The sequence below is a fragment of the Miniopterus schreibersii genome (assembly GCF_964146895.1).
Source record: "Miniopterus schreibersii genome assembly, chromosome: 16".
Classification (NCBI taxonomy): domain Eukaryota; kingdom Metazoa; phylum Chordata; class Mammalia; order Chiroptera; family Miniopteridae; genus Miniopterus; species Miniopterus schreibersii.
In genome coordinates, this window is record NC_138116.1 from 8577460 (window position 1) to 8600600 (window position 23141).

The following is a 23141-nucleotide window of genomic DNA, read 5'->3' on the forward strand; positions in this document are numbered from 1 at the left end:
AGGGATAGCGTGCAAAGGAAACAAAGAAAATTAAAGTGAAGTAAAGAAGGAACTCAGTAAAAGTCTGGCCAATGGGGCAGAGGAAAAATAGATGCGAGCACCGTAGTACAGACGGGCTCTTTATAAGCCCTTTATATGGATGAGTCTGAGATTCAGATTTGTAACTTTGTTAGAAAGAATTTGGTTTCAGAAGTGAAATATTGGCAGTGGGAGAATAAAGAATGTAAAAGGTAGGATGAAATACTGATTGGAAAAAAGTTTATTCAGAAAGAAGAGTGGTAAAGTAAGGGGAGTCATTTGGGCTAGAGATTTAAAGTTAGGAATTCTCACCATACTGATGGTATTGAATGAGCCACTAGGCTTACGTTACAGAAACGTTCCTGATGTGTGTGTAAAATATTTGTTTCCCCAAATTGGTCCTGTGTATAAGTTCTTCATGTTAAGTGCAGTTATGTCAGGTAAACAAAGTCGTAAGTATAGCATTATATTCATTTACTCTCACTGCTGTAACAAATAACCACAAAGTTAGGGGCTTGAAACAACAGAAAGTGATTCTCGCACAATCTGGAGACCAGACGTCTGAAATCACTGGGCCGAAATCAAGGTACAGCGTGGCCATGCTCCCTCTGAAGGCTCTAGGGGACATTCCTTCCTTGCATTTTCCAGCTTCTGGTGGCTGTGGGCATTCCTTGGTTTGTGGCCTCTGAGCTCTAATCTCTGCCTTCCTGGTCACATTGCCTTCTCTTCTGTGTGTGTCAAATCTCCCTCTACCTTTTCTCTTATGCAACACCTGGGATTGTATTCAGGGCCCACGCTGATAATTCAGGATAATCTCCTTATCTCAGATACTTAATCACATCTACAAAGACCCTTTTTCCAATAAGGTAGTATTTTCAAGTTTTAGGGCTTAGAATCTGTTATCTTTGGAGGCCAGTGTTCAGCCTAACTACAGTCACCTATGCAATTTTTATTTATTGATTTATTTACTGAGAGAGAGAGAAGGGGGGAGAGAAACAAAAACACTGATTTGTTGTTCCACTTATGGATGCATTAATTGGTTGATTCTTGTAGGTGCCTTGACCATACATCAAACTCCAAACCTTGGTGTATCAGGACGATGCTCTAACTAACTGAGCTACCCCACCAGGGTCACATAAGCAATTTTTAAACTGGTTTTGATATAAATGATTACATATGCTTAATAAGCAAACATAATTCCCTCTTTTTCTCACTGGTAACTTTAAAATGTTCCATCAAAAGTCAAATTACATTACATCTCTATGGCATTGCATAAGTGAGAAATATTCTTTCCAAATGTGTCGGCATCATTCTGTGATACTAGGTTAAATAGGCTTTGGCATTAAAGAACTACAATAAATTATGGTCACATAGTTGCCTCCTTTTAAAGGACACTCAGGATCAAGGACAATGGTTTCTTTCATCCCTAAAATTTCTCTCCAGTGAGTATAGGTTATCTATCATAATTCATCTCAAAACATTCCAATATTTTGCCAATTTCGGTAAAAATAGCTAATGCAATAAAAAGTAAAACTTTGATAAATTTGTTATTAGCTTATTTATTTAAAAAAAGACAAAACTATAACTTTGGCCACAGAACCTCCAGGTTTTCTTTTTGTGTGTGAAGCATTCTGTAGCACATCATTGTCAATTAATTTTTATTTTATGAGCATTTACTGCACAGTACAAGCAATTACACATCAAAGGCATTCTCTATTTAATAGAGGCCTGGTACACGGGTCTACACATAAGAATTGCCTTGGGACTTAACTTTGCTTAGTTTTATTAAGAATGCATTTAACATTTGCTTAGCACCTAACAAGGTCTGACATACAGGTGTATAAAACACTCACACACAGAAGCATACACAGACCTAGACTTTGCTGGAATTAAACTATTTAATACAATAAAAATTAATCGCAAAGGATAACATTTGATTTTCAAAAGTCGCCCCTCGAAAGGGGGGCATGTTAAAAGGACACAGGAGCCAGACAGCAGGAGCTACGAATGGCCAAAGCTGGAACAATTTGAGCAACAAAATTAATGTAGTGTAGAATTATAACTCAAGTATAAAATAAATATGCAGGAGTCCACATTGATATAAATAATCAAATGAATAAATAAATGAGGGGAGAGGAACAAATCTTGCAGAATTCCCTATGACATATGTAGATACTCTTCTCTGAAGGAGGTGGGGTTCCCTTGAGTGTGGGCTGCACTTAACGACTCACTTGCAAAGAATGAAGTATGGAAAGGGGTAAATGGTAACTTTACAATGGAAAAGTTGGCAGACATTAACCAAGTGATCAAGGTTAAGGTAGAGCCCTTTATCAAGGGCTATTTTAGTAATATAAAGCAGAGCATGATAATGACAAAGGGATATCTTTACATCACTGTTACTCCCTTTCTCCTTAGACCTGATTTAGCTAAACATTTAGATGAGATTAATGAATATAGTTGTTTTCCATTGCAGGAGTTCTCCCCTCCATAATCAGCACTGTATTTGGTAATAAGTATGTGGGGGGGGGGTAGGGTTTGCTACATATTTAGTGGGTAAAGAGCAGGGATCCTGTTAAAAATCCCACACTAACCTCCACAACAAAGAATTATCTGGTACCAAATGTCAATTGTGCCAAAGTTGAGAACCCTAAACTAATATATGCATACATTCAATAGACATTTATTGGGTCCCTACAGTATCCCTCACACTAGGCCACGTTTTCCAGATGACACAGATAGGAGGACATGGTCTGTCTCCTCTGGAAGCTTACCATCAGGTTGGGGAGTTGGAGAACAGGTGAAACACTTACAGTACTGTATATGACATTTTCTACATAAAGGCCACACTTGCATACACACAGGAATCAAAAGGAATAGTTCAGCCCAGCCGGCATGGCTCAGCGGTTGAGCACGGACCTAGGATCCAGGAGATCAAGTTTCGATTCTGGGTCAGGGCATGTTGCTGGGGTTGCAGGCTCGATCCCCAGTGGGGGGCGTGCAGGAGGCAGCCTGTCAATGACTCTCTCTCATCACTGATGTTTATATCTCTCTCTCCCTCTCCCTTCCTCTCTCTGAAATCAATAAAGATATATTTTTAAAAAATGAATCGTTCCAATAAGAGTTTTGGGTTGCCTAGAAAGGTAAAGAGTTATCTAAAATGGCTCTGTGTAGGAGACAGGACTTTGAATGGGCCTTGGGGTAGGGGCATCAGTGTGTTGAAAAAGCTCCTAGGATGATTGATTTTGATGTGTACCTCCTCCCATCTCCAGTTTTGAGAACCCCTGCCTTCATAGGTTGTCACTTGTCTGAGAATAAATGCTATGACAGACATACATAGTCTAATATTCTTTTCCTTTTGGTCATATCATTACTCACTGGTAACTTCACTCGTTGTGCCTCTTTTTTCCCCCTTTTCAATGGGCCACCCCTATTTTTTAACATGTGGTGATCAGTAGCTGTAGATTGTATGAGATTGTGTGTGTGTGCTGTTTTGTGTGTGTGTGTTTTTAAATATCTTTATTGATTTCAGAGAGAGGAAGGGAAAGGGAGGGGGGGAGAGAGAGAGAGGGAGAGAAACATCAATGATGAGTCATTGATTGGCTGCCTCCTGCACACCCCCACTGGGGGATCGAGCCCACAACCTGGGCATGTGCCTTGACCAGGAATCAAACCTCTATCTCCCCAATTAACGCTCGATGCTCAACCACTGAGCCTCAGCCGGCCGGGTGAGATTGTATGTTGTTAATAGAACATCATACCATCCACAGTGAGGATAGCAAAACCTTCAAGGCTCTTTGGAAGCAGATATTGTGGGGACTCCATTGGCTGAAAAAGAAAGATACAATTCTCCTTGCCAGACTCTTGCTGACTAAGGTGACTTAAAACATTTGTTAAAATGTGTCTGGCCAGTAGATGGCACTCTCCTCCCTTTGCGTGAATGAGTTATGAATGAATAAGCTCTCTCTTTGCTCTCCCCTCCCCCAAGCGCTGTTGTAGTGAAAACCAATCCACCCCCAAGTCCTTTCCAAATCTTTAAAATGCATCCCGTTTTCTTCATTCGTTATTTCAGGCGCTTCCAATATGTCTCCTATAGTATTATAATAATATAATAACCTGCTGTCTGGTGTCCTGCTGTCCTAACCCATCCCACATGCTGCTATCAGAAGCACTTTCCAAAAGCACAGGTTGTCAGTGCCCTGCTGAAAAATGGTGTTTGGGGGATGAGATTGGTGTGGGGAGGGATTCTCAGTGAAGGTAATGGCAGGCGCAGAAAAATCAAGACAAAGTGGAGGCCTCTCCTGCCAACAGATTTGTCTCAGGGGCAGGGTGACTGGCTATTGTGGGAAAGGTAGATTCAGACCTTTGATTCTCCTGCCAAGGAATTTGAACTTGCTCAATAGGCCATAGAGAATCACTGGGATTAAAGCTGTGCTTGAACACGATTAATGTGACCAGGCATGTGGATGGACAGAGTGAAAAGGAAGAGTTCAGTGGAGAAGTCAGCTTACAAGAAGGGTAAGGGGAGAGGTATCTGATTTGTAGTTTGGAAAATTCAGAGAAGTAGTTCCTCAGAATATTATTATGAGTAATATTCATCAGTAAAATACTTAGTTATAGAATCAATATCTGGAAACGTCTAGGAAGCAAGGAAAATGCCCACATACTCTGATGTCCTGTGTGTACGTGTCTGTGTGGCTAACCAGTATGTTTCCTTGCTGCCCCTGGGAAGAGTATTAGGTGCCAGAAGCGAAGCCACTACACTTGTTTTCAAGTCAGAAGTAGAAAAAAGAAAAACAGCTTGAGCTTCTTTCCGTATCACAGGCTTTCAATGTGTTATTATTCAGCACTACAGTGTCAGATTTAGATTTTCCACCTCGAGGAATTTGATTTAGCTTTAATTAGTTGCTGTGCATATTTCTGAGCCAACTCTGAGAAACATCTAGAAAAGGGCTTTCGCTAAAATATAAGCTGGATATAGGGTGTCATTTTTCTATCAAGCTTTGTATCATGTTCACACAGTTATAAATTCTCTCCAGCCATCTGGATGATTTTTGCCGCCACCCACCATAGTTATACTAGATAATTATTAATTATAATTCAAAATACTGTAATACTGAGGCCATCTGTATTGCCATCCAAGCTCTGAGTAGCTGCAGAAATTTAAAGCATGAATTTTTGGAGAAAAGATGACACTTGCAGGTTATTTTGCAGAGGCAACTGATGCATTTTTCATCCAGCAAGTCTTCAGAAAAACAAGCTTAAAAATACCAGACAAATGAAAAACAGACTTCAGCAGTTATATGCAGCTTCCTGAGGAACTGAAGAATGTGCCTCTTGTGGTTAAAATGAGGGATCTGTTTAATATGGACGAAATACCAACACTCCAGGCATTTTCATTGACATTTCACTGTGACTTTTTGAACTTAGGAGTGCTGACAGGAAAACCTATTCTTGCTGCTCTGGAAGCCTCAGTCACACTGTGGAGCAGGGGACTGTGTCACTATTACCTTTTCTCTGCTGGTGTCTTTGTACTTCACGGTTGTTCACGCTATTGCACAGTCTTCCAGGATTCCTTTTCTAAAACCAGTTAGGAAGCCAGGCAAGGGATTGTTCTCATGCTCTCAAATCCCATGGCTTCTCCAGCACTGGACCTACTTACTGGACCAAAGTGAAAACATTTGTGGTAGGTATTTGTAAAAGACCTTTGCCAGTCGAGGAGCACTTCTGTTCCTTGGAACCATTAGCTCCCAGAGTGGCCGGACGGAGCGCTATGGTCTCAGGGAACATTGGAGAACAGATTCAGGGGTAAAGGAGTCTAGGGAAGCCCCTTTCTCCTAGTCTCCCCAGCGCCGGCAGGCTGGGCTCCTGGGCAGCCGGGTTGTCTGGCAGCAGCCCGGCAGGGACATGCTGTTTTGTTTAAACCCTCCACATTCTTTGCTATTTCCCCATTGGCGGGATGGGGCTCCCCGCCGAGGCCGCTGCTGATGTCAGCGTCGCTGGCGCTGGCTCCTCCCGCACCCACCCCGGCCCGAGGCACACTGCAGCTCCGCGCGGACTCTCGGGCTCCGGCGAGGTGGCTGCAAACTCGCGGGCACGCACGGCGCTGGAGAGCCGAGCCACCCCTAGGAGGGGACGCGCGCGGAAGGCGCCAGCTTGCCATCGCCCGCCCCTCGAAGCTCGAGCCAAGGTTTGAGGAACCCGGGGCCCCAGCCCAGCAGAGCCCGGCGGCAGCGGCGGCTTCCCTTTTCTACCCCAGCGCGCTCCGGGGCGCCTCGGGGACCGGCCCTCAAAAGAGCAGGAAATCTTGTTTACCGCCCGGGGAGAGGAGCCCGGCGAGCCTTTGTCTGGAAAGTCAGCATCTCCGGCTGCAATGTGTTCCTGGTGAATTAGCATTGGGCAGAACGGCCGGAGAAAGGGGGCCCGCCAGGTTCACGTCTGGTTTCAGAGGCGGATCCAGCGGGTTACTTTTATGCATTTGTTTTAATTTTTGGAAATCTCTTTTTTTTTTTTTTTTCCTTTCCTTGCCGGCCACCGGGCATGTCCTGATCTGACGGCCGCTCCTACCGCCCGGGGCTGCGGATCGGAGCAGTTTCCAGCGGGGCTCCCTTCCTCCCTCCCTGACTTTGCAACACCGCGTTCCGGGGAGGACCGACCTCGGCGAGGAAGGGGGCGGGGGAGCCGCGAACGCCCTGACCCAAACCTTGACATGCTCTCGGGAGGAGCGGAGGAAGCCAGGAGCTGAGCGCACCGCCGGGGCTGTTTCTTCGGCCGGCTCCGAGCGCGGGGCTCCGGCTCCCTGCCCTGCGCCTGGGCGGCAGCCTTGTTGTTCTGGGGCCACCCCCCCGCTTCCCGCTCCGGTGGTCCGCGGCCGGCAGGACCATGCTGCTGAAGGAGTACCGGATCTGCATGCCGCTCACCGTGGACGAGGTAAGGGCGCGCCCGGCCCTGCCTCGCCCGCCGCCGGCCTCCCGCCCCCTGCCCTGGGGCGCCGTGTACCCCGCGGCCGCCTCCCGGCCCGAGAGCCAACTACGGGCGGCGGAGAAACCTGGTGGAGCATTACCTCCCAAACCAGAGGGCTGGAGGAGAGGGAGGAAGGGGGATTGCTGTTTCCACTTGCCACCCCTGCGAGGGAGGGCGGCACTGGGTGGGGCGGTGGACTCCAGGTGGGCCCTTTTCGGGGCACCCAGAGCCACATTACCGAGAGTCAGAATGCGCCAAAGGGCGTCGGTGCGCCCCCTTTCTCCAATTAAAAAAATGAATCAAGGAAACCCAACAGCCCCACGCGCGCTGGTAGCTGGGGGTGTCCGGTGGGTCATCCCATTCTGGCATGGGCTCAAGCTCCCCTCCCGCGGTTTGCTGTAAGGCCTGGGTGCTGGGAGAAGCCCTTAGCCCTCGGGATCTGGAGGCCTCGAGCTCTACTGGGGGACACCTCGGAGCCCTTTGGGCGGGGGTCCGTCTGGGTGCGGACCTCTCCCGCGTTGGCCCACAGCCTGGGCGCCGCTCCCGCCTCGCCCTCTCCTCCAGGCTCCTTGACATGGCTTCGACCTTTCGAAAACCGCCTGGCTCGGAAACTTTCTGCGTCTCGTTTCTTCAGCCGCGGGGAGCGTGGTCTGCTAGCGAGCTGCGCGTGGCCGGGTTGCGGCACGGCCACAGGAGGGCGCTCCAGCACGTGGGTGCGGGTCTGGCCGCGGGCGTAGGGGCGAGCGGCGGGGGTCATTCACGCACTGCTCAGGTTCCATTCCTCCAACGCAGCAAGCTAGCTCCATCACTCGGGGAATGATGACTCCGTGAGAATCACTCAGGCCCCCAGCTTCCCTTATTCCCCCTCTGCTCCTGACCTTTTTTGTGATCCCACAATTGCTTAGCGCCTGTCCAGGGACCTTGAGGGAGTCTGAAGCCGATCAAGGCAATTTGAAACTCACTAGTGTGGTGTGGTGTATGGCGACACACACGAAATCGGCGACTCCAACCGTATTTGTATTTAAATATAGCACCCTTAATATATCAGGTGTTATTGAGCCACTACTTGGTGGAAGGGGGTAGGTACTTTGGGAGAGAGAAAAAGGTAACTAACCAAAAACGTGACTGTGCTCCGAAGGGTCTGTCCTCACTTGTCGTCTGGAGCAAGTGTCAAGGGAAGACCCACCCTACCATGCAAGGCAAGATCAAAGTAGCTCTGAGTTTACAAAACGCAGAGAGAGGTCAGCCTGCACCCGAATGATCAACCGAACGTTGCAGTTTGTTGGCTTTTGAGGAGATAGCATTTGAGAAGATCTTTAAGGATGGAGACCATGTGGGTAGGCAGAGTTTTTTGGGGGGTGGGGGAGGGTGCATCCCGACCGTGTAAATAAAGTAGTGAAGCAATACACAGCTCCCTGGAGAGTGAGGGAGGCAAATGAATGAAACTGGCCAACTGGAGTATTTCTAGAAAAGGTTGAGATCTTCTCCCTCTGTGGGCAGCTGAGCTGGAGTAGTTCAGCTTGCGGATGTGTTTACTTCTGCCGGATCTCCTAATGACTTTATTTATGGATTGGAATTTGGAATCTAGGGGCCATATTAGTACTACATGAAATATCCCCAAAATGCGGGTGATAGTCAAGAAAATAACCAGTTCTAGAATCTTCTCTACTACCTGCAAAATCTTTTTATTCTGGTTGGTTCCCTTCTCAGGCTTTCTTGAACAGCAGGCACAGCTCCTTTCCCCACTTTTTTTTTTTAAGTACTTAAATACCCACCACTTCTTGGTGAAGTAATCACATTTGAGTGGTATAGATGGAGGCCCTTTTTTTTTTTTTTTTTATCCTCACGGAGGACCCCCCCACCATTGCTTTTCAGATAGAGTGGAAGGATGTGAGAGAGACACATTAGATTCGTTGTCTCCTGCACATGCCCCTGACCACCAGGGCTGGGGATGGAGCCTGGAACCTACCTAAGTGCCCTTGGCTGGGAATCAAACCCGGAACCCTTCAGTCCGCAGGCGGATGCTCTAACCACTGAACAAAACTGGGTAGGAGGCCCTTCCTTTCTTAATTGGCAAATGAAATCAGACTCCACGTGTAACATAATGTATAATTATAACTTAATTAATGTATAATTCATTTGGAGGAAAGCATGATTCAGTTTCTGTAAGGTCAAATTCTGAAGTAGTTTTCTATTTTTTCAGAGAAGCAGTGGGGCAGTTTAGATTGATACAGGTTTCAGACTATAAGGATTTAGGAAAACCAAATCAGGTGATGGGTGGGGAGGCTAGGCCCGTCTTGCCAGAGGTTAGACCCCTAGAGTCTTACTGGTAGTAAACCCCACAATTACCATGATCCCCCTTTGCACTATGCCCTACAACCTGAACATTAAAAATTGGGAAGCAACTTAACAATGTCTTCAAAGAAGACAGTTACCATTAGTTTAGTTAGACTCTTGGAGCCTTATCTTTTGTTTCAGCTCTTGATTTGCTTTAGGCCCGAGTCAGACCTACAGAACTTCTGGGACTTATTTCTGTTTAACCACCATATTTTTAAAAATGAGGCAAAGTGCCTTGTCTTGGAGAGGCATTGAGAGAGCCAACACTGTGTGTGTCTGTTTTTTACCCCTGGCCTTATCCCATTTAACTTCCTTGTGGAGGGAAGCGAAAGGGGAACTGGTGTGTTATTATCTACATTTTGCAGATGAGTAAACTGAGATTCAGAACCATTAACTAATGTACACCAGGCCACACAACTAGTTAATAGCCAAGCCAGAGCCAGAGCCACGGTGAAAACCATTATTTGTTTTCCTTGTTCTGGTCTTTGCCTGTCACTAGTATTTACTCCAGGAAAAGCAAAACACATTTCTTGAAAACAGATAAAGTCAGTGCTACCAACTAAATGAAAAATCAAAGGTCTCTTGAATTGTTATAGAGAGTATTGTTTCTACTATTTCTCTAGTCTTATTTTGATTCATAAAATGTCCCCTGGTTCCAGGAAAGAGGAACAGCTCTTGGAGATAAAGAAAGCTGAACTACAGCCTAGACAGAGTGTTGGTGTTTTGCTCTGTTTTAGACAATTTCGAAGTAACGTCCCATGGATTAATTTTAATTTAGAAAATTTCCTTGGAATAGTCTCCTCATTTATGTTCATCGTCATTGTCTCTGAACTAAATATAAGCCCTTTGGAAAGTTCTGTTCAGTGAAGGACCCTGGGGACTGAGAGTCAATCATAAAGAGGTAGTTGTCATTGTCTTCATTTCAAACAGTTGGTGATGTAGATTCTGGAATTTTAGATGTGAAAGGGCTATTAGAGGTGATCTATAGGTGAGCCATTTCACTTGGGCAGGAGAATAGAGCTGTAGGAGGTTCAGTTAGTTCCATCTCATAGCTAAGGGCAGGGTCTAGGCCAGAACCCAGGCCTTCTGATTTCTGGTGCAAAGCATCTCAATTCCAAACATTATCTTCATGACTCCTTGGGGCACAGTCTGACGCTCACCCCTCCCTGACAGGTACTTAGCAACAAGATAAGCATTTTCCTAGAGCTGAGCACATCCTAATATCTGAGGCAGGAATTCTTTCATTTTCATTGCTTGCTTTTGGTGTTGAACAGTTGCTGTTCTGACTGCATTAACATTCATATGTGTACTTTTAGGGATTTATTTGTGGTTCTTAGGGATTTGGTACACAATGAAGGAAAGAAGAAAGAGAAAGAAAGAAAGAAAGAACAGAAAAACAACTTTCTTTAATTCAGAATATTATTTTGTTCTTTACCCTGGCAGGGAGCCATTGTACTTTATCCAGGCTCCCCGGGTCCCCAGAGACTTTTCTTGGACACATTTCTGAGAACAGATTTGGGATCAGGGTAGTGCCATCTCTGGAATGACCTAAATGGAGGTGCCAAAGTGCCCAATAATGCTCCTTACCCTCTGTTTTAAATGATTTTCGTGGGCTGCATCTGCAAACATATTGGGGCAGGAATTTTTTAAGAAAAGAGATTTTAAGCTTGATATTGGCATTGACTGTTAGTTTTTTGTACAGAGTGATACCCCTGAGTATAAAGAAAGGCTCCTTGGGTTAATCTCATAGACCTTCCCCGGGATTCCTCATAATTGTAATTTTGAAAATGTTTTTTAAGAATGAGCACTAGCGCCTGGCCAGGTGTGGCTCAGCAGTTGAGCATCGACCTAGGATCCAGGAGATTGCAATTCGATGCTCGGTCAGGGCACATGCCCAGGGTGTGCAGGAGGCAGCTGATCAATGACTCTCTCATCATTGATGTTTCTATCTCTCTCTCCGTCTCCCTTCCTCTCTCTGAAATCAATAAAGATATATTTTAAAAAAAGAAAAAAAAGAAAGAGCACTATTTAAAAAAAGAAAGAAAAGCAGAAACAAAAAAAGGAAAATAAAATAAAACAACAACAATAAAAATGAATGAGCACTATTGTACCCCCCCCCCCCCAGCCCATTGGAAGGAACCACTGTCAGGGTAAGTGATTTCTGGGCCATTCTGGTAGCTTCTCTTGCTTGTTCCACAGCCAGGGAACAATGTTACCCATGCTGCCCAGCTAGCAAAGCTCCCTTCTTGGTCCTGAGGGGTACCTGGGGGGAGGAGCGGGTTAATGGATAAGTGCAAACCTTTCACCACTAATGGATCAGACAACAAGGAGCAGATGCCATCCCCCGGCCGTCAGTAAAATGGACTTTGTGTGTGAAGGGCACTGCATTTTCCCTGTGATTGGGGTGTGAATGCCCTTCACAGGAAACAGATTCTGGGGCCTTGAAAAAAAAATACACACCGTTATTAACAAAACCCTGGTTAAAAGAGGGTGGTAATTAACTTCTGCTTTTCATTTAAAAAGGCATCCAGTGAGTCCCTAAAGCTCTTAAAAATCAACTTAGAAACCCTCTCTGATTGAGTATTATAGATATTCAGAGACAAGCGAGTCATCTTCATTTCAGAAAGGCTCTTATTTCAAGTGAATGGAGAATACTATTGTTTTGTAAGCAGTTTTTAAAAAATATGTTTTCATCATTTAACCTCTGTAATGTCTCCCTCTGGCCCCAGAGTGTCACTTAGGAAAGAGAGAGTGTGTGTGTGTGTTTGTGTGTGTGTAGGGTTCACAAAGTTGTTGTTTTAAATATAAAAGTGCGTGCACAGTGACAGGCAGTAAATGTGTTTTTCAGGGGCAAAAGTCCGTTGAGGTTCATTGCTTTAGCCACCTGAGTGAGGGTGCAGGTGCCCTGGCTGGCCTGTATGGGCTTTGGCCTGCTTTCTGTTGCCTGCAGCTCTGTATGGTCAAGTAACTCTGAAAACCTTTTTGAAAACCAGCGAACACTTCTGCCTCTGTTCAGAGAGAAAGACAGATACAGAAATCAGCTGATTTGTAGCAAGAAGTCAGGAAGGTTTTACATATCTTGAGCAAATTCAGCCCACTGGGAGAGGAAAAAGAGAAATGTCAGATTGCAGGCTGCCAACTGCCTGGCCTCCCTGTCTCACGCTTGAAATCAGGAATTTTGTGGTATTCCCCAGTGCAGATTTTTTTTGTAGGCCACATGGCTGATAAATTCCTAGTGTGTTATAAGTATTAAAACTGGAAAACAAATCGTATCTGGAAAATGTAAAGTTGTTTGAAAAAATTATCTTGGGAGCTTGACTTTTCAGACCACACATCCAATTTACAGAAACTTCCAAAAGTTCTTATAAACAAACAGAATCTCAGCGGTGCACACCTGCAGGGACTCTGTTCACATGGAACCCAGTGGGAATAGTGCAGTGTAATGGCCCTGCAGCTGAGCCCTCTCAGGCTTCCCTGGCTGGTGTGGCTCGGTTGGGTCACCGGTGCATTGAAAGGTTGCCAGTTGGGTTCTCTGTCAGGGGACATGCCCTGGTTGCGGGCTGGATCCCCAGTAGGGGTTGTGGCAGCTGGTCAGTGTTGTGCTCTCACATCAATGTTTCTCTCTCTCCCCCTCTCCTTCTCTCTCTAAAAATCAATAAACTATTCTTTAAAAAAACACAACAACAACCAAAAAACCTTGGAAGTTTATAGAAAACGTATGAAACTGTCACCACCTCAGAGACATCTTTCCTGATTGCTCCATCTAAGATAGTTTGCTCTATTTTCTTTTTAAAATTTTTTTATTGTTGTATTACAGATGTCCCCCACTTCCCCCCCTTACCCATCTCCCACCCCTCCCCAGCCCCTGCCTGCCCATTGTGTCTGTGGGCTGTGCATATATGCTTATAAGTTCTTTGGTTGATTTCTTCCCGCCCTCCTTTCCACCTTCCCTCTGAGACCTGTCCGTCTGTCCTGTGCTTCCATGTCTGTGGTCCTATCTTGTTCGTCCATCCAGTCTGTCCCTGTTAGTCTTTATCGCTCTCTGCACCTCTGTCCTTCCTTCAGAGCACGTATCATAAGCATTATTTGTTTTATTTATTTGTTTACTTTTTTCCTAGAGTTTATGTCCACAGGCTGTTGGAGAAGTTTCATTGCCATTATAGAGTAGATTATGGCGATGGTTGCACAACTCTGTAAATATATATTAAAAACCATTGAGTTGGTATATAAAATACATCTCAGTGAAGCTGTTCTGTTTTGTTTTAATGGAGGTGCCTATGGATTTTTTCCAGAAGAATAGACAGTCTGTGTTCAGAGAGAAGGCTGTTGACAGAAGTGCTGAATTACGAGTACACTGGAAAGTTATGGTCCCAGTCCTCATGGCTCTGGTCGTCCTGAATTTAGTTTTCCAAAGGAGGTTGATCTCTTCTGCAGCAATGAGGGGGGAAAGTCTTCCAGATTTGGATCAGAATGGCCACAGTTTAGGTCAGAACTTCATACTTATGGGGAGGAAAAATAATCACAGCTTGAATAGTTGCCCTAAGGCCAACCACAGGGCTTCAGGATACTGGGGACCCTTAACTGACAGATGTCACAATCCTCTGGAGCCCCCAGAGGCCATCATGAAGGAACAGTACCTGGGGGCCTTTCTGGCTATGGCTCCAAGTGCATTCTTCTGCTTTCTATGCGCATTGGATGGGAAGTAATGTGTTAGCAGAATGAATCCTAGAGTACACATTCAGGAGGAGGAGATGGTTCTGTGGGAGTTGAGTACTCTGCCTTAAGACCTCCCAGCATGGGCTTTTTATAAAGGAGGGGAACTAGCTATTTAAACTGTGTCTCAGTAGACTTAGTCTGGGATGGCAAAATACTGCCATGCGAGGCTGGGCACATCTCCCATGATGGCAGACCACTAGGAAGGGTCTGCCCGGGACACACTGTGGTGGCTGCTGGCTTTACCAGTGACAGAGGAAAGAGTCTAGGGTCACCCACCACTTCCTGGCTGACTGCCTGTGCAACGCTGTACAGGGCTTTTGTTGATTTAGTAACATGAAAGACAGAGTTCACCAAGACTTTGACTGACATCAGGTATTAAAGTGACTCATTCCCTCGTTTCCCAGCACTCTGACAAAGGGGCCTGCTCTTAAAACTCCTTTTTTGACTTTATTGGAAGCCGACTCATATATCTGAACAAGTAGCTAACGTAAGTTCTTGAACAAATTTATTCAATGACTCTTCACTTCTTTTTCTTTTTTTGGGGTCCTTTGAAGTTTGGGGGAAGCATGACAGTATAGAGTTCCTGTTGTTCCTGAGCAAAGAAAAAAACCTCATCACACTTTTAATTCCCCTAGAATTATGTCTGATGATTTTTAGGGTGTTGTTACTTTCCCAGAATGAATCACCCGCAGAAGTAAGATTGGCCAAACAAGTGTAATTTGATGGCAACCTATAGTAATGTTGTTTAAGCACCTAATTTGAGCATCTAATCTCCAAAAGCTGCTCCCCTACCCCATGCTATCTGCACACACACATTCAGGTCTGATTGTATTTGCTGTATGAAGGTGTTTTCTGAGCACTAGTTTTTTACACCAAAAATCACCAACCGATGTATTTAGAAGAAAATATATCTACTGGGGAATGAGAAGTCACCACTAACTTAGATGCTGATACAGTTGTCCCCCGTTATCCTCAGGATACGTTTCAAGACCCGCAGTGGATGCCTGAAACCACTGATAGTACCAAAAATTCTATATACACTATGTTTTTTCCTACACATACATACCTATGATAAAGTTTAATTTATAAGGCACAGTAAGAGATTAACATCAATAACTAATAATAAAATACAACAATTATAACAATATATGTAATAGAAGTTATGTGAATGGCGTTGGGACCATTATTAAGTAAAATAAGGGTTGCTTAAACACAGAGACTCCGATGCTGTCCATCTGATAAACCAGTTGACTTAGTGACTAGTGGGTGGGTAGCATATACAGCATTGATGCCCTGGACAAAGGGATGATCACGTCCCTGGTGGGACAGAGCAGGACCCCACCAGATAGCATCATGTTACTCAGAATGACACACAACTTAAAACATGAATTGTTTATTACTGGAATTTTCCACTTAATATTTTCAGACCCTGGCCGACCACAGGTAAGTGAAACCACAGAAAGTAAAACTGTGGGGTCGGCGGTGGGAGCCTGCTGTATAATGAAGTTATTGAAACCTTCAAGTGCACGGGGTCTTATTTGCTGGATTGTTTGTATTTCCCCTAAGCTGTGCAATATTTTTGTTTGTTTGTTTTCAACATTGTAGTGGGATTTACTTATTTATTTTTAAAATGGCAAAATGTTGCTTATCTCTCCATTCTCTAGCCAAAAAGTTTCCAACTTGTATAGCCAATTTATAGAGACAGTGATATGACCTGTTCGTTGAGTATTATACCCAAGCTTCCTGAAAGTATTGTGGAGGACTGAGCCAGTGCCTCGAAAGCCGAGGGTTGTGCTGTTCATTTTGCTTATCTGAGCCATCTCTGTTTTCATGTGTTACATAAATTGTGAAAGTTACTTGCCCTGATTGTCTTAGGAGCTGGATCTGTGTCACAGGTCTGGTTGAGTGTGGCCTTGCAGTAACCTTGCTTTTATGCACATAATAAAATAGCACTATATGCCTCAGCAGCGCAGTCCATGAGACACTGTTTGGAAAGTGTTTAAAAATTTTATTTCTACTTTAAATGCTTGGACTGATAGCAGACACCTTTCACATGCAAAGGAGGGAAAGAGAAATCACACTGTTGAGTGCCTTCTTATTTCACTTAAGCCTCATAAGAGTCCCATGAGTGAGATACTATCATCCCATGTTACAGATGTGGACCTGGGGTGCTTGCATGGCTAGTCAGTGGTACATCTGGATTCCCACCCAGGTCGTCCGACTCCATAGCCTATGCTCTTTGCTCTACCCAGTTTTACCTTCCTCAGAATCCTAAAGCTGGAAGGAGCACTAGAGATTATTTATTAAAGATTAATAACTTGTTCAGGATCATCAAAGAAAATAGTTGGGGGAAGGCAGATCTTCTATTCCAGTTAAGAGAGTGGTCCACAAGTATTATCCATTGAACGATCCATTTTACCCAAGTATAAACCAAGTGACATTCCTCAGCTTAACTTTGATAAATGAATCATACTCCTTTGAAAATAACTTGTAACTCATGCTCTAAAAAGAGAACCACCTCTGCACTTTTGAGAATTATCCCTTTTAACGGTAGTGAAAACCTTTGGCTTTGATAGACATCAGCAGCAGAGATGTTCGCTGATGAGCACCTGTGAGTTTCTCAAACTCAGTATCTAAAAATAATAATGGGAACAGATAGGCAACACCATGTTTTTTGGCACATTTAGTCAAAAACGTAAAACTCTTCACATGGCCCTGGCCAGTGTGGCTTGGTTGGGCATTGTCATGTGCACTGAAAGGTTGCCTCTTTGATTCCCAGTCAGGGCACATGCCCCGGGTTGCGGGTTAGATCCCTGGTAGGGGGTGGCAAGGAGGCAGTTGATCAATGTTTCCCTCTCACATTGGTGTTTCTCTCTTTTCCCTCTCTCTTCCTGTCTCTTAAAAAAAAAAAATTAAATAAAAAAGCCTCTTCACGTGGAAATAAACAAATTGGAGGACACAAAAAATGACCAAAATGTACTATTCAAACTTGCGTATGTATTTATTTACCCTTCCTGCTGAGATGGCTCACCTTTGTTAGCATTTCGTCCAGAGTCAGTTTTCCAAGCAATGCACAAATTAACGCCTCATCTGGACTTACATAAAAAAATTTTAACTTGATATAACATTTTTTTTTAATGGAGCTGTAAAAGCTTTTTTTTTTTCTTTTTTCTTCATATCAAAAATTAGCCTCAAAAGACATTTACCATTATTGAGAATTTTGAAACAATAAAAAATCCCAAACAAACCTGCCCTTTGTTCCATAGTGGAGATTCAGAGATGTTTTGCTCTTTGTCAGCACTATTGAAATAAACATGTAATCACCTAAAATGAGCTATTTGAAGGGGCCACACTTAATTGGTTGGATGTGTATATTCTGGTTAGTTGTTTCAAAAAATAATTTTTAAAAATTGTGGTAAAATATTAACCATTTTTAAGTGTAGTGTTCAGTGGCATAAAGTACATTCACACTGTTGGACAGCCATCACCACCATCCATCTTCAGAAGTCGTCTTGCAAAAGTGAAACTTTGTGCCCATTAAACAGTAACTCCCCATTCTACCTCCCTCCAATGCCTAGCAACTTCCATTTTACTTTCTGTCTCTATGAATTTACTACCTTACATATTTGGTCAGTTTTTCTTTTCCAAGTATCCTATTACTTTATCATTAAACTCATATACCATTTCCTGAAACAAACCCAATAAAACTTAAATTAATGGAAACGAACTAGACTTTTTCCTGAGTTCTGCTTTCTTTCAAAGGCAGAAAAATGAGAAGATGGACCCATATCCATATTTTGGGCGGCATTAATGACTCAAATAATGACCTATGCCTTTGTAGCAACAGCTGAAGTGCTTGAAAATTTAAATTTGGGAGTACCTAATACTGTCTTGTCATTTAACAGAAAAAGTGCATTTTCAGGACCTGGCATTTTAGAAGCATTTCAAACAAACAGGGTTGGCACTGACAAGTGTTCTTCTATTAAAGTAGAAGACAGAATATTTGATTAATGATGATGCTTTATTCCTGCACCAGGCAGAAATAGACATTAATTGAACCCTTTTTCTGAATTTAAAAAGTGCAGTTAAAAAAAAAATTTTTTTTTAAATCCTCACCGGAGGATATGTTTCTATTGATTTTTAATTTTTTTTTAGCGAGGGAGGGTGAGAGAGAGAGAGAGTGAGAGGAACGTTGATATGAGATAAACATCGATCAGTTGCTTCCTGTACATACCCTGACCGGGCATCAAACCCACAACCTTTTGGGGTATGGGATGACGCTCTGATCAACTGAGCCACCTGGCCAGGGCTAAAATGTTATTTTATTTTATTTTATTTTATTCTTTTAGGATTTTGTGAATGTTTAACTCAGGAGAATGAAATAATTTAAGTCAATATGATGGTTTATTGTTAATTAACTTTGTAACATTTTCATTCCTGTCAATTTTCCTAGTGATGTCTGTAGGTAGAACTTTCAACTCACTAGCCAGCAACCTGGATTTCATTTGATTTTATGGGATGAGGGTCCTGCTACTCTCAAGGGAAAGCTTGTTCCATGTATTATCCAAGAAAATAGTGGGATGTAGAAACATGTTCTTCCTCAGAGTTTCAGTCCAGCCTGAGAAGCATTTTCCAGTGTGCCTGGGATACCTTACAGGTGTATTTAACCTCTACTGCACCTGAAATAGTAGACATTTGTAATACAGAGTCATAGAAAACAAAACCCTTGTTAAACCAGTCATTAGCAATTAAACAAAATAGAGAAACAACATCGGATAGATGTTTGAGAAAACAAGACGTAATCACTGGCTTGTGTGGACAGGTAGTTCTGGAAACGGGCACGTCTTCTGAAATGAGTGAGTTCCTTATGGGTAGTGCCCTGGTGACATAGCTCTCCACTGGGAACGTTTTGCTGAGTTTGCCGTGATCTGAAATTATGATGATGCCGGTGCTGATGCAAAGACTAATGCTGCCCCTTAATATCTCCTTACACATATCCGTAATTCTGGTCATTCAGCCTCTGTAAAAGTGATGTGGTGGATAAAGTGGTTTATCAATATTTTTTAAATGCTGTGAAAATAGACGTGTCTTTCATTCAGTGAGACAGGTTTAAAGATATGAAATGTGGCCCTAGCCAGTTTGGCTCAGTGGTTAGAGCATCGGCCTGCGGACTATAGGGTCCCAGGTTCGATTCGGCCAAGGGCATGGACCTTGGTTGCAGGCTCACTCCCCGGCCCTGTTTGGGGCTCGTGCAGGAGGCAACCAATAGTAGATGTGTCTCTCTCACATAGATGTTTCTCTCTCTGTCTCTCTCTCTTGCTCTCTCTCCCCCTTCCACTCTCTCTGAAAAAGCAATGGAAAAAATATCCTTAGGTGAAGATTAAAAAAAAAAAAAAAAAAGATATGAAATGTGGTTATTTAATCACCTCTCCCCTCAAGTGCGGAGAGTTGGGTCACTAGAATTACATTCAATCAGCAGGGTACAGATTGTGCCGTGCGTGGTGGAGACCCAACCCCTAAACTGTTGAAGGCCATGACGAATGCTCATTTTTTGATATTATGTTTTGCTGCTCATAAAGAGGCATCACATCCAAAATGAAAAACCTTTAGATTCGGGATTCAATAGTTCACTTCTTTTGGATTGTGTGTGACGGAAACTTGGACACCTCTGAGTGTAATTACGTTTTTCAGCAGTGTGACTTATGATGCTGCAGATAGGGGTGTGCTTTAGAGATTTCTTGCCAAGATCTGGCTGAAAAGGAGCTTGGTTGTTTTTAAAAAATATAGTAATTATGCTATTAGTTGTCTAAATAGAATAATTCCCTTAAGCCTTTTAAAGAAAAACACTTCCAAAAGGGTCAAGTGAATTTAAAATTAGCCGTTATTTACCTAGGTGCTCCGCCTTTTGCCCGCAACTACTCCAGGAGTTGTTTCTTTTTTGAAAAAAAAAATGCTGGTTATGTCTGTCAGAAACCATCTAATTTTTCAAAGGGGTTCAGAACTGGTTCTTGGGTCAAAAGCAGCCAAATCCTTGGCTTCACAGAAGGTTCATCATAGAGTCATTTATTTTTATCTGCAGGAGGCTACACTCAGTGTTCTCCTGGCCTGGACAATCTCTTCTGAGGACCTGGAGAAGGAAGTGCCAAGAGCCTTACAGGCCGCTCTTATTGAGAAAAGTTAAGAACAAAGTAAAAAAGAGGCAGTGAGCAGTGGGGCTGGATGGATTCCAGGCCTATGTTGCTGACCGCCGGGCTTAGATCTGGCCTGACGCAGATCTCTGACGGCATGGCGTGCCACCACTCCATACCACACCCTTTGGGTGTGTCTCATCTTCTAGCTGGAAGATCAGCTTTCTTTCTGCTCTTGTTGGGTCTCTTTGAACTGCAAATCAGCCACACCTGAGAATGGTCACATTTTAAGTCCGGATAATTGCTCCAGCTCCCCTGGGGAGGTTCATCACAGAAAAGAATAATTACTTCCAAATGTTATTTTTCTTTCATTTTCTCTACCCTTTCATTTAATTAAACACTTTGCATTTTATCACCTTGAGCCAAAGTACCTGTGATGCCCTGAGTTGGGGTTTCTGGTGTGGGTTGGTGCAGTATACTGAGGAGTATGAACATGGACTTAGAAGAACTAGCTGGGTCCTTGCTGTGTGATAATCCATGAATTGATTTAGGAAGACTCGATTTTCCAGTGCCTCAGTTTCCCCAACTGTCAGCTACTTCTCTTTTGAACTCCCATCAAAGACTGATCACATGAAATATGGAACCTATATATGTAAGGGGTGATGATAATTGTCCATCTGTGAGTGCTGCATGAATACCTAGTAATCATGCATTCCCTGACCCACGCACAAAGTGATAATTGTCTCACACTTTTATTTATTTTTTATTTCATTTTTTTAATCCTCACTCAAGGGTATTTTTTCCGTTGCTTTTCAGAGAGAATGAAAGGAAGGGGAAGAAAAAGATTGAAACATCGATGTGAGAGAGGCATCTATGGAATCGAACCTGGGACCCTTTGGTCCAAGGGTCAATGTTCTAACCACTGGGCCAGACCATCTAGGGCTGTCTCACACTTTTAAAACCCGTTATTTTATGGGGATCATCTAGTACAGTAGACATTCAGACTCTCCACTTTCCAAATGGCCCATGGGAAGGAATCCTGAGATATCCAGAGGATCTGAGTGTGGAGTGGGAATGCTATGCCATAGTAACAAATGGATTAGTTTATTTCCAGCCCTGCAGGGGCTATGAATTGCTTCTTAAAATTTTATTTTCCAACACTATGATGTTTATGTTGCTATGGTGGTGTGTCTCTTGCTTGGGTGTCAAGATTGCCATTGAAAATAGATGGGCCAAAATAACAGCTTAACAGGTGGTTGTGCTTTGTGATGTTTGTGAAACTGTTTTGCAGAGAAGTCCAGTGCAAGTAAATCACGAAACTGTGCCCATTTTTTTTAACACAGTCCACCCCTTCCTGTTTTATATATAGACTTCCCCCCTTCTTTTAAGCAGTGCCATGCCGATTTCCTGTAGTAACACAGGGAAAGACTTCAGCTTATTTTATTTAGCAGTGGATGTCCTTTCCTTATTTTATGTAATTGGAGTCCTCCTCCTAAAAATAACTCTTCTTTTCTTAATGTGATTCTTTTTATAGCTGATGTACTCTTTATTTAAATGGAAGGCCTCTTTTTTTAATGTGCCATGTACACACATGTATAGATACATACACATATATACACGTATATGTATATATACTTACATTTCCCTGTAGGTATAATCCTTAGTGAATGTGGTAGTAGAAATTGTTTTCCATTGACCTCTTCATTAAACTCTTACCTATTTATGATAATTTTCTTTCCTTTGAGATAAAATCATAGGAAGAACCCAACTGTTAAAACAGTTCAGCTTCCTACCCACAGTCAGAATCCTTTCTGTAATAATCTTACGTGGCAATCACCTTGCCATTTAGCTTAAGCACCAGCATGGGAGGGTGCTCGCTCTTTTGTGGTATGACCTCTTCTCTGATTGTCCTCTTCGACCAGTTAAAAGACACTTGTGCTTTGTTGATGCCTGCCTCCCTAGAACTTTCATGATCATTCCTCTTTTTCCCCTCTAGAGTGACACAAACACAAGCCACTTCCATATGTTTTAAATATTTAAAGAAATGTTGTCCTTTGGTTTTCTCTTCTACAACTTAATATTCACAGTTCCTCCAATGATTCATGTTATGAAATGGTTTCCAGGCTCCCTCCTCATTCCAGTGGTCCTCTTTTGATACTGCCCTTTAAAAACCATTGAACAGCCCTGGCTAGTGTGGCTCAGTTGGGTGGGTGTTGTCCTGTGCACTGAAAGTTTACTGGTTCCATTCCTGGTCAGGACACATCCCTGGGTTTTGGGTTCAATCAGCAAACAGGGTGTGTTTGGGAGGCAATCGATCTATGTTTCTCTCTCACGTCGATGTTTCTCTTTTTCTTTATCTCTTTCTCTACAAATCAATAAAACATATCCTCAGGTGAGGATTAAAAAAGATTTTAGTTATGGACACTGAAATCGGAATTTTATATAATTTTCACGTCACAAAATATTATTCTAATATTGATTTATTTCAACCACTTAAAAAAATGCAAAACCATTTGTAGCTCGTGGACCATACAAGACAGGCACGGGCTGGGTTTGACCCTAGGTATTTCCACAGGGTAGAAAACACCATAACTGTTACTTCAGCACCTTATGCTTTGGTGATGCTCAAGCATCAGCATCGGCATCTTCATCATCACTGTCAGAAGCTGCATGGAGCTGCTTTTGGTGATTAGGTCTTAGCCAGGAGATCTGCTGGCACTGCTCAGCCTCTCTTTCCGGTGTGTATGAAATCGACAAAAACCAGCAGCCTCATAGCAGCAACAGCCATTACCACGGGACTTGGAAGTGTAAACGCGATGAATGGCATATGCTGATTTCAAATTTGACAAAATGTTTTGGATTCTTGCTTCTGTTATTTGATCACGTTAGCTGCTCCTCTTGGCTTAGTGGCAGATGTGGTTAGCATGTCCTTCTGTCTTTATCCAAGCCACCGACTTTTCAGTGGCATCCCAATGCTAAAAT

At 43.3% G+C, this 23141-nt stretch overlaps 1 protein-coding gene across 6 annotated transcripts in view; it reads left to right on the top strand.

Annotated features, from left to right (window-relative positions):
• PITPNC1 (phosphatidylinositol transfer protein cytoplasmic 1) overlaps window positions 1-23141 on the top strand; it is a 190203-nt gene that overhangs the window by 954 nt on the left and 166108 nt on the right. For 2 of the 6 annotated variants that reach the window (XM_081162714.1, XM_081162713.1), the window contains exon 1: window positions 6710-6945. The exons of 2 other annotated variants lie outside the window; for them this stretch is intronic. In XM_081162714.1, coding sequence (XP_081018840.1) covers window positions 6898-6945 — 48 coding nt within the window. In that variant the 5' untranslated portion in view covers window positions 6710-6897. Of the gene's footprint in view, window positions 1-6032; window positions 6946-23141 lie in introns of those variants that run through there. 2 more of the 6 variants (XM_081162711.1, XM_081162709.1) reach the window with 2 other exon arrangements.